The sequence below is a fragment of the Parasteatoda tepidariorum genome, chromosome 6 (assembly GCF_982258835.1).
Source record: "Parasteatoda tepidariorum strain Cologne lab strain chromosome 6, Ptep-v5.0, whole genome shotgun sequence".
Classification (NCBI taxonomy): Eukaryota; Metazoa; Arthropoda; class Arachnida; order Araneae; family Theridiidae; genus Parasteatoda; species Parasteatoda tepidariorum.
Window position 1 is genome coordinate 12,588,000 of NC_141760.1, and position 14,348 is coordinate 12,602,347.

Consider the following 14,348-nt stretch of genomic DNA (forward strand, 5'->3'; position numbering starts at 1 on the left):
TTGAGAATAAAGTTCCATTTAATACAATAAGGAATTGTGCAATTATGTTACATTAAAAGGAAAAAAAAGTGTTTCAAAGTAACCTCAGAATACGGTTTCTGTATGTCTTCATTTTTTTTAAAAATTTCTCATAGGACGTAAAATAAAATGTGAAGTAACGTTAAACACCCGAATCAGTAGCAGCGATTTTTTAATATAAAAAGAAATGTAGGGCCATGATGAAATAGCATCTTTAATCATTCGTGTTTAAAAAAAAGAAAGTTATTCTGCATTTAAATTTTTTTGACACTTGTTTCTTCTTTGTGATCTTTTGAAGAATAAAACAAAATGTTAACATTTTAGCCTTTGGAAATGAATAAAACGCAAGGAAGGTGAGGAATTATACAGTTTTATTTCAATTTCAAATTTAAAAATATACAGTTCTTATTTGATCGCATATTAATTAATCTTGTATTTTAATAAAATGAAATAATTTTCGTTAAACTTACAAAGGAACATTCTTCGGTGATTAGGGGAAATTCCGTTGTAAGTTGAAGATATCTACTGCCTAATTAATATAGATTTTTTTTTCGATTGTAGAATAGTCTTCGTTCTTCGTTTCGTTTACGGCGTTCTTCTCGCAATACACTAAAAACAACAAAAAAAAAGACGCTAAAAAAGTGAAGCGTTGGTACAAGTGACAGCCATAGTATGACATTTTTTATTGTTTCTAACCAACCACGTTTTTCTTTTCCCTCATTCGTAGTTTCCTCTCCTTTATCATCCACTAAAGATTCCTTTCCATCGCCTTCACCCGAGATTGGAACTTCATCGAGATGCAACGTCTGGTCTCTTCTCTTCAGTTCTTTTAACAATTTATTATGGAATGCATTTAGATGACTTTCGGACGCATTTTTGAGTCCTTCATCAATATCTCTTATTTTAGCTAAAACTCCACTTTTAAAGTTTTCATTTTCCGCTCTTAACCTGCTGACAATGTCTGCCATCTGCTCTGTTCCAAGGTCATGAATTTCAGCTAAAAATTCTCTTTTAAAGTTTTCATTTTCCGTTCTTAATTTGTTATTAAAGTCTTCCATCTGTTTTGTTCCAACTTCAGGAATAGATTCTAAGGGTAAAGATTACCATGTTACAATATTTCAATAATTTATTCAAATGAGTAAAAATATTTATGTATCGTACGGAAACTAAAAATCAGTAAATATCCTGAATAACCTTCGATTTACTGATCGGATTTTCACACACTAGGACTAGCTTTCATCGGTTAGAGGTCTTAATTTTAAAGATATTAATAGATAAGTACCGACGTTATTTTTGGGTACAAAATCAGATGCAAAAACGTTATTTTGAATGAGCAAACATTTTAGCCTTCGAATTCGTGTTTCTGACCCTCATGTAAGGGAAACCATAATCTCGAAAATATAGTTTCAATAGTTGAGGTTACAGAGCAGTTAAAAGTGTTGACTTCTTAATGTTAATATTCTTTTTTGTCTATTTCGCTATTTTTCAAGATAAGGAATCGAAATTTTTGTTTGTAAACAAATTTAAAACTTGCTTATCTAAAAATAATTTTAAATAAAAGTACTACTAATGCTATGCTAATGTATACATGACACTCGCATTTCTGATTTCTTGGTGGACGGAGGTGATCTGTGGGGTCACAAAGTCCTCCGTCTTCACATAACAAATTATTCCTTTGGGGGTACTGAACTGGAGATAGATCGTTCTCTGGTTCAAATCAAAATTACGATCTGTGGATGAATCATTCCTATAAACGGGTGGGGCGTATGAGTGAGGCAGAAGTTGATTGATACACATTTTTCTTATTGCATCGAAAACATTAAATTATCACAATAAGTTGGGTAAAACATAAAAAAATATATAATACGCACTTCTAAGCAAAGTGAGTTGAATGCATAGCAGAGTAAGAGTCACAACAAAACCGAAGATGAATAATTCTTTCCCTCTGCAAAGGTGAGAAACACTATTGACAATCAACCAATCTAGAGAGGTAGGTCTGGGTTGAGATGCACTAAAAGCAAAATAATATAAGAGCATTTTTCACAGTCTTTTAACATAAAAAAATAAAGAAATAATCTTAATTTTGAGTTATGAATTTTCGCTGAGCGACGGTAAGCTATAAAACTGCTACTTTTCTAAGAAAACAGGGTTAGCCTAAAGAATTTACTGTTTTAAAGGACTATTTAATCACAAGTGTCGGACTAATTGAGCTGTGATGGCTCAGGGGATAGAGCATTCGCCTTCCATTCAGGGGCGGATCTAGAAATTTTTCCTGGGGGGGGGGTCATAGACGCAGATTCCCCCCCCATTAATTTAAAAAAAAAATTTTTTTTTTTTAAATATTTAAAGAAAAAATATGGAGTTTTTAATGCTAGTCTTCTCATTTATTTTTTTCCTAATGAACAATAGAACAATACATAAATAATGCAAGTATTCAAAATCTTTAATCAGTAAATGTAATGCGTTTTTTAAAAACTTTGGCAAATCTCTCAATAATTTTTTCAACATCCAAATCAATTTCTAGATGAATGTTTAATAATGCGAGTTCATTTAATCGTTCTTGATTTTGAGTTGCTCTAAGCCAAGTTTTGAGACGTCGAAGAGTTGAAAAGGAACGTTCTGCTGTTGCTGCTCTAACTGGCAGAGTTATTAAAATTATCAACAACATATTGATTGATGGGTACAAATCGATGTCACAGTCATTAATAATCTTGGAAAAATCGTTGGGCACTTCAAGTCCTGCTTCTCTTTCACGCTGCCATTTCGAAAAATTGATATTTCCGACCTACCTAGGTGTATATGAGCCTTTAAATAATTTTTAAAATATTTTATTTCCTTTGTAAACTGTTAAAAAAAATTATGATTTTTTTTCAATTTTTTTAAAATTTGACCCCTATGACACCCCTCGCGCTGGATCCACCACTGCTTCCATTGAGGTGAACCGGGTTCGAATCCCAACGGTGGCTGGTCGATATGAATCCACCTCCGGCTCACACCGACCACAGCGTGTGACGTGAAACATCCTCAGTTTTAAACAGCTCTTGTGTTAGAGTCCCCTTGCCGTCAGGCTAACCATGAGAGGTTCTCGTGGTCTTCCTCTCCATGTAACGCAAATGTGGGTTAGTATCATAATTTCTCCCAATACTTCATTCAGGAGTTTGCTTGTCTTCTGGATTGGGTTCGAAATTACAAAGGCTACGATATTTGTGGAGTTGAACATTAGTAGTCGTAAACCCAAAAAATTGGGTCGGCTGTTTAACGACGGTTATAAAATAAAAATTTAATAAAAAGTGTCAGACTAAGGACACATACTCACTGGATTACGCTACAACTGTTTTTTTGTGAGCAACCTTAGACTTCCGGTACAGTATTTTCATCCCAATGGTTAACCTGTTCAATCGAAACACGCTAAATAACATTTTTCTTTTAAGGTATTTAATAACAGCAGTTCATACAATGTTTTTATTTTAGGTATTTAAACTTAGTCTTTCACAAGTTAACTCTGGTATACATTATCCTTTTCCTTCAAAATTTGGCATTTGAGTATAACAAGTGTATTCTTAACAAAATTTGAGCGAGAGTTACGTCATCTTTGTCCTTCAAGAGTTGGAATTTGGGTACATTTGGGCTGGGCGGAACTTGTTTACAATTGGTATCGTGTACTGGGAAACTAATCAAACAGGCAAACTTTGATGTTTCGTAGTATATACCAGGAATCTATGTGAATCTATATATCTTTCCACGCATCACCCATCTTAGTATGTTGTCACGGAAAAGTCTTTTGAAACTGCATGAACTATTTGTGTTTTCCCCGTCGATTGCATACTAATATGTGTGGTTTAATGTACATTGAAATCAGTTGTATATTTCATACAGAACTTATTTTAAGCTACGGCCATTAAAAATGTATTTGTGGAAAATTTATTCCCAAATTTAAAAAAAAAATGAAAAGATATAAAAAAAAAGTTGCTTTTACCTTTCTTGGTCCACTTTTTTATTTTCATTCAATGCATGTGTCTCACTCATTGCTGTCACACTATCACATTCAATGCATCCGTCAGACTAAATGTAAAAAAAATATATTGAGAAAAACATATTCGTATCAAATAAAGGATATCCAGAAAAAATAGAGAAAAGGGGGATACTTTTAAAAGAAGGATGTAGCTTTTAAATTCTAAGCTGCTTTTTATTGACCCATTTGAAAAATGGGTCTTAGTTTGGATATGATGGCGTGCGCACACTTTTCAACTGTGTTCAAGAGCAATAGAAATAGTGCGCATGCGTCGTCACTGCCTGCTGTTTTTCTGATTATTTTCACCAGCAGGCATTTTTAATGTATTTACATAATAATAATTTAAAGTATTCTTAGATTCTTTGTATTATTAACGTATAATTACTGGCTTGACGGTGATTATAATATAAATATGAATGCTGAGAAAGGAAAAGTATTTTGCGACCTTTTGAAACACGTACATAGGCAAGATTTGAAAACCAATCCGGCGACTAACCTCGATTGAGACAGTTTTTGCAACGCATGATCAGAAATCTTGTAGCGTTTAACGGAGTCAATCCAGAAAGAAAAAGCATTTGACCAATGATCGTGTTAAAGCGATATAAAAAATAAATAAATTCAGTGGCGCAACAGCCCATAAAGGGCCAAGGCCTTCTGCGCCCAAAGCCCACTGGGCCATTAAGAAAGAAAAAGCATTTGGCCAATGGGTAACCGATGATCTTAATAAGTCGATTACAACATTTTTTTATAATCCTTTTGTTTTTATATTGTTTTTTTGTTGCATTTTAAGTAATTTAATATCTATTTTCACTTCAAGCGTCTGGTATTTTTATGCTCAGTAGTTTTCACTTCGCCCTTCCAAAAAACCTAAAAAGTTTAAATCAATAAAAATTCATGACTGATAGTTTGGCATCAACACTTTTTAAATCATGAAATAAGCATGCATTTATACAAACATGTCCATAAAAGGACTTAACGCGAAAAGTAACATTTACGGTTTTGCCTACCACACCTTAAATGACGAAAGAAATCGCTTTATATCAATAAAAAAGTAGAAAAATGAGATACGAAAAATCATTATCAACCAGCATATTTGTCTAGGGAAAATAATATAAGTATCATAAAAAAGGAGTGTTATTTTAAAACGAACTAGTCTTTTTCAATTCCTCTTTTGTAATGATGTATCTTGTGAGGAGCTGGTCATAGATTCAGAAAATGTAATTTTTATTTCCTAAAATGAGAAATTACAGTACCTAAAATACTGTGATCGAAAGTTGCGCGGAACAAGCAGCATACGTACTGTAGATTCTATTATATCTGTAGGTCGTTTGTAGTACTATTTTTAAAAAAAAATGCAGTGTAATAATTGCTACACAAAACAAAGATCACCGTAATAATATGTATATGTGTTTTTTGGTTGCGTAATTATTTAATTTTTCGTTTAGAACTGTATTAATTGTATTAACTATCGCCATGAACTGTATTAACCCTATAATGTGTCATTTCTATCCGCACTTGTAGTGTTAACCCTAGTTCGAATTAATCATAATATGCTTGATTTACAAGTCATTTTCTTTAAGAATTAGTCTACGTATGCCACCTGAATTTCTGATTTTTACTTGATATTGTTATCGTTAAAAACAATTTACTGATTCTTATGTGTAATATATCTTACTGATAACAAACACGGTGGTTGGTGTTGGCTGCTTTACACCAAGTAGTGTAAAAGAACATTCTAGATGTATCACAGCACCCAGAACAGCCTTGGGTCGTGGACAGGTCTTTGCAACGAAGCCATTATAACTCTAAAGAGTAGTCATGTTGAGACTGCATTTTCAAAGCAGTTTGTCATCAATAAATGATTTAAAAAGAATTTGTAGTTTACTATTTTTTTAAATAAATAATTGAAGGCAACTACTAAATAACGGTTCTTCTAACACTGGCTAAAAAAACGACTTAGAAGAAAGTAAACTCAAACTTTTTAAAAATATTAACTAAAACTAATTATTTTCAATTATTACATAAAAAAAATAAAAGTTTCAATTTTTAGCATATTTTCACTTACATATTTTTCCTTATACATTTTTATAACTATACATCTATATGTACTTATACATTTACTTATACATTTTTGCTTATACATTTTTATCCTATCTATGGCATGAAAGACATTCTATTTATGATGTATAACCTCATATATAGGATGTTCTTCGTAGAATATTTTTGCAGTAATAAGAAAGACAACCAGACTCAAGTGATAAGATATTGACGAGCCATATAACAGTCCAAAAAGTTATTTGAACCAAATTACTTACTTTTCTTATGATTTATCATTATAATAAAACGTTTCTATTAATGAAGGTAAAACTTTGACAATCGCTTTCAAAAACAAAAAAAAATTCATCCTTTTAAGGGATGCGAAATTTTGTCGTATATACTGAAAGTTGAAATTCCGAAGAGTAAATTCTTTTACTAGAATTTAAAAATATATGCAAAGCGCTGTTATTATGGTGGTGATACGGGTAGAATCCATTTCCTGTATACTTCTAGGTCGAGGTTATGATCCCCTGAACTAAAAGCAAGATGCAAGATTGGATTGACTTTTTGAATAGAGCCTTCCGGAGATTAGGGAGCATGGTGCGGAGGCCGATCATTTGCCTTCTGATCAAAACTCTAGTGTTCGTATGCGCAAGTATTGTCTTCGGTTTATTATTCAGGATAAAGTCCAGCGACGTATTAGAGTAGCACCAATCAGATGTTCCAAAGCGATCAAACTCTTACAAAACAGGTGAACAGTGCATCATTACACTTACAGAAAAATAGGTGTAATTTATCATTCGAAAATTAGTTTAATATTTTTTGTTTGTTTGTATGTCTTTGAAAAAATCTTTGTTGATCGGAGTTTATAGTTATGTAGATACAATACAATATAGATATTCAAAAGTTCATAGTTAAAATGAAAAGTTCAATCATAATAAAAGATGTGAATGCTAATAATTTTACAAAAAAGTTTATTTGCCCTGGTGCAAATATGTTACCAAATTAGCATCTAAGCACAGTCAAATAAGTTTTAAAATGACAAAAATATTTGTTTGTTTAATTAAAGAGAAAATTCTTTATTATAAAGTAATTCATATAGAGAAAGGAAAACTTTATTTTGAGTTGAAGTGAGTTAGTTTTTTGAGTTAAAGTGAGTTAGTTTATTGCTTATTTTATATCCCTTTGCGTAAGAATTTCGCAAAAAGTAAAACTTTCCCTGACAATTAAATATTTAAATTACTATTTCTTTGGTAATTATTCCAATTCTAGAGTCACTTACGAATTCTGATTCTTTTTCAGGTTCGTTATGTCTAAAAGATCTTTGGATAGTAGGGATTGATGAAAGAGTCATTTTGGAATACTTCTTCCATGCCATTTCTTTGTCTCTATTAACTTTAACCATATTTCCTGTGCTACAGCTTCTCCTTTTAGATTCTATTTTTTGGATCCGATATCTTTTATGTAATCTGGATCAAAGAAATACATATGTACGTCTTATAGTACAAAATTAGGACATGTTGCTCATGTAGCATTTTTAATAATAAATAATTTTTAAAATCTCTGGACACTTTTACAAAAGTTAAAAATTTTAAACAATTAAAAAACAGTCTATAACTATAATGTAAAGGTAAAGCAGTCTTTTTAAAGTTTTTCTCAAAATATGGTAAACATTTAAAGCTTATTTCTAAAATGAAGAGAAAAAAATTTAAAAATCAAGTATGAAATGATTAGAATAACTTTGAAGTTATTCTCAGAATATGTATTAGCGCTAATTTTATGTATACATATTTTTAAAATAATATTAATAAACTGCATATTGGATGCATTTTGGGAGTTTCAAAAAGGTGGCGATGATTTGGCCGACTGACGGACATTTTTAAAACACCATTTGTTGCCTTTTGCCCTGTCATTCATAGTGTGTAGTACACAACACAACTACATAATACATTACACACTGTACAGTACTAAAAAAAATTGGACCACTTGGAATAATTTTTTATCTAATTTTCGGATCTTTACGTTCCAGGACTCACTTAATGGTTAAATAGGTGATCTCAACCATGCTAACTATTTACTGCAGACGTTAGTTTAAGTAATTTCTGACATCCAAAATATATGGTCCCAATAGTTTAGGTAAGAGAGCGGTCCACAGTTTGAACTACTATTATATGAATTTAATACTAATTTAATTTTTTTTCGTATTTCACCATAACTCGTGAACTTTTTAAGCAAATAAAAACTATTTTGCACACAATTTTGAAATTTGTTTGTCCAAGGATAATTCCAAATAAAAAAAAACTTGTATTATGTATTCATTTTTTAAATTTCGTTTAATAATAATAGAAAATTTTTTCAAAAGTACATCATTTTAAAACTTCACATTTTGCATGGCAAAATGCAAAACTTGAGCGAAATCGGTTCAATAGTTTCTGAGAAATCTAATTTTTCAAATATGACTTGATATTCGGTAACTTTTATTTATAGCAGCCATTACCATTCATTTATCACGCTACAATTCTTTGACGATATAAATACAAAAACGATCATTTTATTAAACTAATTACAATTATCACAAAATAATTATAAATATTTTGACACTTTCCGAACCTATTTCTCTTCACAAAGATTATATGCAGTTTTGGATGTTTCAACTTAGCGAAAGCTTATTTAAAAACTATTTATATTAAAATTTCTCTTTTTTTTTAGTGGTTAGTATATTTCAATTGACATAAATTTAGAATTTGAAATGAGACAAAATAAATGTTTATTCACAAATGGGCCCAATCACACTATTACATTGATTATTTTAGTAATTATCAAATTAATAACTAATACACAAAATTGCATTTTTCTGTTATAAATTTTTTGATAATAAATCTGTTTATCATAATATTTGTATTTAATAGTAAAAAAATATTTATAATTGATTTCTTTACACGAATTATAAATATTTTTATAACCATTTTTTTTTTACAATAAGCAGCCACTTGTATTATAGTGGAATGTTTTTCATAAACTGCATTTAAAACTATTGCAAAACTAATGCAACTCATGCTTAAATTCTTTTATTAAAAACCTCAACATTACAGTAAAACAAAATAAATGCTGCAAAACATTTATTAAACTAATTAAAATTACCACAAAATAATTATAAAATAAATTGATTATTTTCGAATCTATTTCTCTTCAACAGAGATAATGTGCAGTTTTGGATGTTTCAACTAGCAAAAGCTTATTTAAAAACTATTTACATTAAAATTTCTCTTTTTTTTCTTGGTTAGTATATTTCAATTAACATCAATTTAGAATTTGAATTGAGACAAAATAAATGTTTATTCACAAATAGGCCCTATCACACTATTACATTGTTTGACTTTTTAGTAATTACCAAATTAATAACTAATACACAAAACTGCATTTTTCTGTTATAAATTTTTTGATAATAAATCAGTTTATCATAATATTTGTATTTAATATTAAAAAAATATTTATAATTGATTTCTTTACACGAATTATAAATATTTTTATAACTATTTTCTTTTACAATAGGCAGCCACTTGGATTACAGTAGAGTTTTTTGCATAAACTGCAATTAAAACTATTGCGAAACTAATTCAACTCTTGCTTAAATTCTCTTATTAAAAACCTCAACATAAAAGTAGATCCAAATAAATGCTGCATAATACTTACAAGAGCAAAATGTAGCATCTAACTTTCTTGGAGAGCAATGAGGGTTTTATTTAATTGGAATTACATACATTTGCAGGAATGTGTGCTCAATTCAGTCTTATAAACTTAAGTTAAGTAAAAGGACAAATAGCACAATACAGAGGGCAGCACGAAGATACATCCAGGGTAACAGCGGGATTGGAACCCGCTACCTCCATACTTTGCACAGCGTTTGGCGGATGATACCCCTCAGTCAGCGAGCACCCAATGAGGGTTTTTGTTGTTCATTTTTAATCGAAGAATGACGGTTGCAACCCCTAACATCGGGGTGAACAGAGCAGTGTAAGTCACAAGTCTACTCAACGCTCGATTTGTTGTGGGTTCAACTCTGAGCTGCACCGCGTTAATAATACCAATACCTGCTAATCTCTTGGCTTGCCAAAGCTGGGTAATCCCATCTGTTTGTTTGGCGAGAAACAAAGAGTTTTCCTTACAAGAATATACATGTTCATAGTTCTGATTGTTTTGCTAAGGAGAATGAATGCTTTTCTAAGCATTTGTTGGTAAGACAGAAAGGCGTAACTCTCAGTTCTGACTTATTACCTATGGAAACTGAGATAAAGTCCAATTAGCTTAAGGTTTCAACAGTTTTTATGATACGATTAATTTTTCTTAAAAGTTATTTTCTTATATTTTTGAAAACAAAAAGATGCAATTAAAAAAATTGAGATACGCCTTTTTTACTTGCGACGGCAGTATAGTAGTTGATTGCTCATTGATAAATTTTCAGTTGGCAAGTATGTGACTTGATGTTAGTTTAGACATATCTATATTGCTAATAATAGGTCAATTCAGAGAAGAAGCTCCCCTGCTTTGGTATCCCTACGACCTACATGAGAAATCGAGCACAACAAGGACTGATATCACGCACCTTCGGTAACTATGGAAGCTGATCAAAGTGATCACCCACCAGCTTACTGACTTAAAATATTGAAGGGATAAGTAGTCCCCAAAATAATTGCAATTGTCCCCAAAACCTAACCAGTTTCAAATATCTTCACTAATAAATATAAGTTGAGTTTAAGGCAAACATACCAACGCATTTCTTGACAAAGTAGTCTCACCAAATACAGAATCTTATTTCTCAGAACTTGCAAATTTTATAAGCTTCTATTCTGAAAGACGAAAATGATCAATACATGTTTCCGATTCATCAAATTCAGCTTCGCATATTGCTTCATCAACAGCACAAAGATTATCTCTGATTTTCATTTTAGTGTCTTATCAATAATAATAACTCTTAACAAATGTAATTTCGGGAGATTAAATCAATGAAATTGTATATTAGCTCAAATGATGCTTCTCAGATAAATTATAATAGCAAACAATTCATTTATCATATTAAACTCTAAAAATACTTGGATTCAGTAGTATAATAATCAACTCCCAACATTGAAGCTTTTAGAACACCAAAAGCAATGAACTGAAGCTAGTTTTTGATAAGATGAACTGATTTTTGAAAGTTGTTTTGTATACCGTGAGTTTTATCCACATTACGTCAACCATAGTTTTCTATAATAGATCAGTACTTAAGCCATTGTGGATTTTCTATAAATAACCTATAGAAAACGTCTAGTATACGTCGATATTTAATCCACGACGTCTAATGGATCATACGGATGAATTTTGGGTGTCTACTGGATGAATTGTGCTGTTTGGTGAGGAAGATCCAAAGACATCGCATCAAAATTTTGATTCTCTGCAGAGGTTACCCTGCTTTGGTAGCCTGATGACTTGGAGCTCCAACGCATTACTTTACCTTAGAGCAATTTAACGGAGACCGATATCACGCATCCCCCGACCGTTTGTAGGCTGATCAAAGTGGTCGCCCACCCACTCACTGGCCGCAGCTAATGATGGTTTTGCCTTTCAAAACTGTGACTATTGACTGTGTTTTTCGAAAAATGTGTGAAGTTAGAAATGAATTTAATTTCACTTGCAATTAACTATATATTATTATGGTGTTCGATGATCTGGCATTATGCGCTTGTGTCTTTTAAAATAACATTATAGTATTTTGCAAATGTGTGACATTGGGTCACTCACTATTTTAAGATCTCAAATTTATATAGTCTCCTTGAGTTAAAAAGGAAAGGGCTCCTTTTGACGGAGAAGTAAAAGTCAAATTACAAAAATATAATGCGTCGCGTTAAGCGTCGGCAGCACTTAAATAGCAACATGCTACAAACAAATTACAGTTACAAGTTGCTTGGAGAACACTTATTTTCTTGGGATTAGGCTCTGCAATGCTTCGAATAGTGAGTTGAACTAACTGCTTTCCATACTGCAATTTTATATTCCTTAATCACGGCCAAATCTTATGGCAGGAAGCACACTTGTGCAGTTTACAGGGAAAAGGGACTTATACACTTTCGCAAAAAATTAGTATACGATGAATGAGATGGACATTGGTCGATAAATAGCAAAATTTTTAGTTTTTGCCTCTTCGTAAAATTGTCTAGTTTTTTCAGTCATCTAGTAAAAATTTCGGTCGTCATCCACGCATTCTTATTGGCGTCATAATCCAGCGGAAGCGTTTTGATATTCTTTAGACAACTGGGCTTTTTTTCTCATTTTCCTACCGTCCCGCAGAGGACTGATCGTTAAGACACGGTTCCCAGCAGATCACCGAAGTCAAGCATCACAGGCTAGGATCAGTGTGCGGGTGGGTGATCACTTGGATCAGTTTGCGTTGGGATCGAGGGTGTGCGGTAAGGGTCCTCGTTAAACTGTTCTACCGTAAAGTGCTCGACTTCGAGTGCAGGCCGTCGAGCTACCGAAGTGGGGGTGCCATCCCCTCTGCAGAGGATCAAAATTGTGATGGCACGTCTTCGGATTATCCTCAAGGATGCTTCACAGACCGTCGCCAATAGCCCATTGTGCAGCTCTAGTGCGACGTAAATGAACTACAACTACAACATCAAGCTTGAAATCCCCAATCCCGAAGAATTAGGACAGATCAAGTACTTCTGTAAAAGTAACAACAATTTTGTTCCCTAGGTTTATTATTAATTTATAAAAGAAAGCGAAAAAAAGGCATATAAATTGTGTTAAAACTGCATTAAATATTTTGAAGTGCCTGTTTTGATTTTATTTGTTGGCAAGTCTGTTAGTTGATTAGTACCTGAATATTTTGAAATAATCACGAGTTATCAGAAAGATTTTCTTTAAATCTGAGAAATATATGAAAGAGTTACCGCCGAATCTTGAGTCAGTGTTTACTTTAAACTCGAAACAATGAAAGTAGGACCTTTTGCGACTTATCACTTATCTGCTTATATTGAAGGTCTTGCTCAACATTTCTTAAGCTATTCAACTCCTTCAAAAATAAAGCGTTCATAAAAATATCTTCATGTTGATTCTTAATATTCGATCACCTTTTTTACAACTAAAACAATAGAATGAAATAAAAATTATTAAATTTAACATTTTTCAAGTGGTCTTAAAAGGAAAAATAATAATATTTTTGTCAAAAAAAAAATCGCCTTATTACTTTCGAATAACGTGAGGAGATTTTCATTTTTGGCGGTGATAGAAGTATGTTACGAAAGTGAATCATCCCACTTTTTTTATTTTAAGTTTGATAAAAAAAAATTTTTTTTTGTTGCTTTTAGTGCATTCTTGTTAAAAAAAAATAATTTTATTTTCCTTTAAACGAAGAAAATAATAAAACAAAAGAATCTTTTTTAATTAAGATTTTCTTTGCTTTAGAGTCTATAAATCTGCCTTGGTCGAAAAAAAGTCGGAATTTCAGATGATATAAAATTACTTTCGGCACTAAAAGGGCATTATAAATTCTGCTTTAACCATAATGAAACGATTGAAATTTTGCATTGTTATCCAGTACAGAACTCCAGTTCCATTTTTATAACTTTTCTAGTCAGAACGTCTAAATTCTAGTAATGATTTCGCGATAAGTTCTGCTTTTAGCGGTTAGTATAGAACAGTTACTTGTATTATCGAGCAGAGAGCACCCTACTACGCAAAATGGAGTTTAAATTTTGATTGATCATAAATTCTATTTTACAATAAAATAACGATACATTTGGTTTCTTGCACTCCCAGAAGAAGAAGACATGTGACATCAGCGCCAGCTAATCTTTATCAGAAAAATGGCATATTAAAGTTGAGCTAAGTTTTTCTACGTAAGTTAGAATGTTAATTGACGATAAGTTAATTAAATACAGAAACGTACCGCACATCGGGATAGTTGAAATATGATCCTTTCTCGTCTACTTCTTTTGTTTAACTTAGATTTATTACTTGTTTATGCATTTTATAGTAACCGTGATATATTTTTGTTTGGTGTCCCTGGCAACTTCGATGCATAATTAGTTAGTGTTCCACATGGCTTCGTGCCTGTCTTTGTGTTAAGTCTCTGTGTAAATATATAGTAAAAGAATTGAAATGCTTGAGAAAGAATCTTTGGGAAAGAATTTAGAATGTGTCACTTAAGAAAGATTGATACTTGACAAGGCTTGGCTTACTCGAAATAAAATGGAAAGAAACAGTTGCTAACGTTAACAAATGCCACGTTTCAACAGCCAAT

At 31.8% G+C, this 14,348-nt stretch overlaps 1 protein-coding gene across 1 annotated transcript in view; it reads right to left on the reverse strand.

The window, feature by feature from the left end:
* Positions 1 to 371: 371 nt before the first annotated feature.
* The window catches only part of LOC107443900 (uncharacterized), a 60,534-nt gene continuing 46,557 nt past the window's right edge, over positions 372 to 14,348 (reverse strand). The window contains exons 4-7 of the mRNA XM_087165428.1: positions 7,350 to 7,536; positions 3,995 to 4,080; positions 1,890 to 2,029; positions 372 to 1,105 (exon numbers count right to left, since the gene is read on the reverse strand). Coding sequence (XP_087021554.1) covers positions 552 to 1,105; positions 1,890 to 2,029; positions 3,995 to 4,080; positions 7,350 to 7,536 — 967 coding nt within the window. The 3' untranslated portion in view covers positions 372 to 551. The remainder of the gene's footprint in view (positions 1,106 to 1,889; positions 2,030 to 3,994; positions 4,081 to 7,349; positions 7,537 to 14,348) is intronic.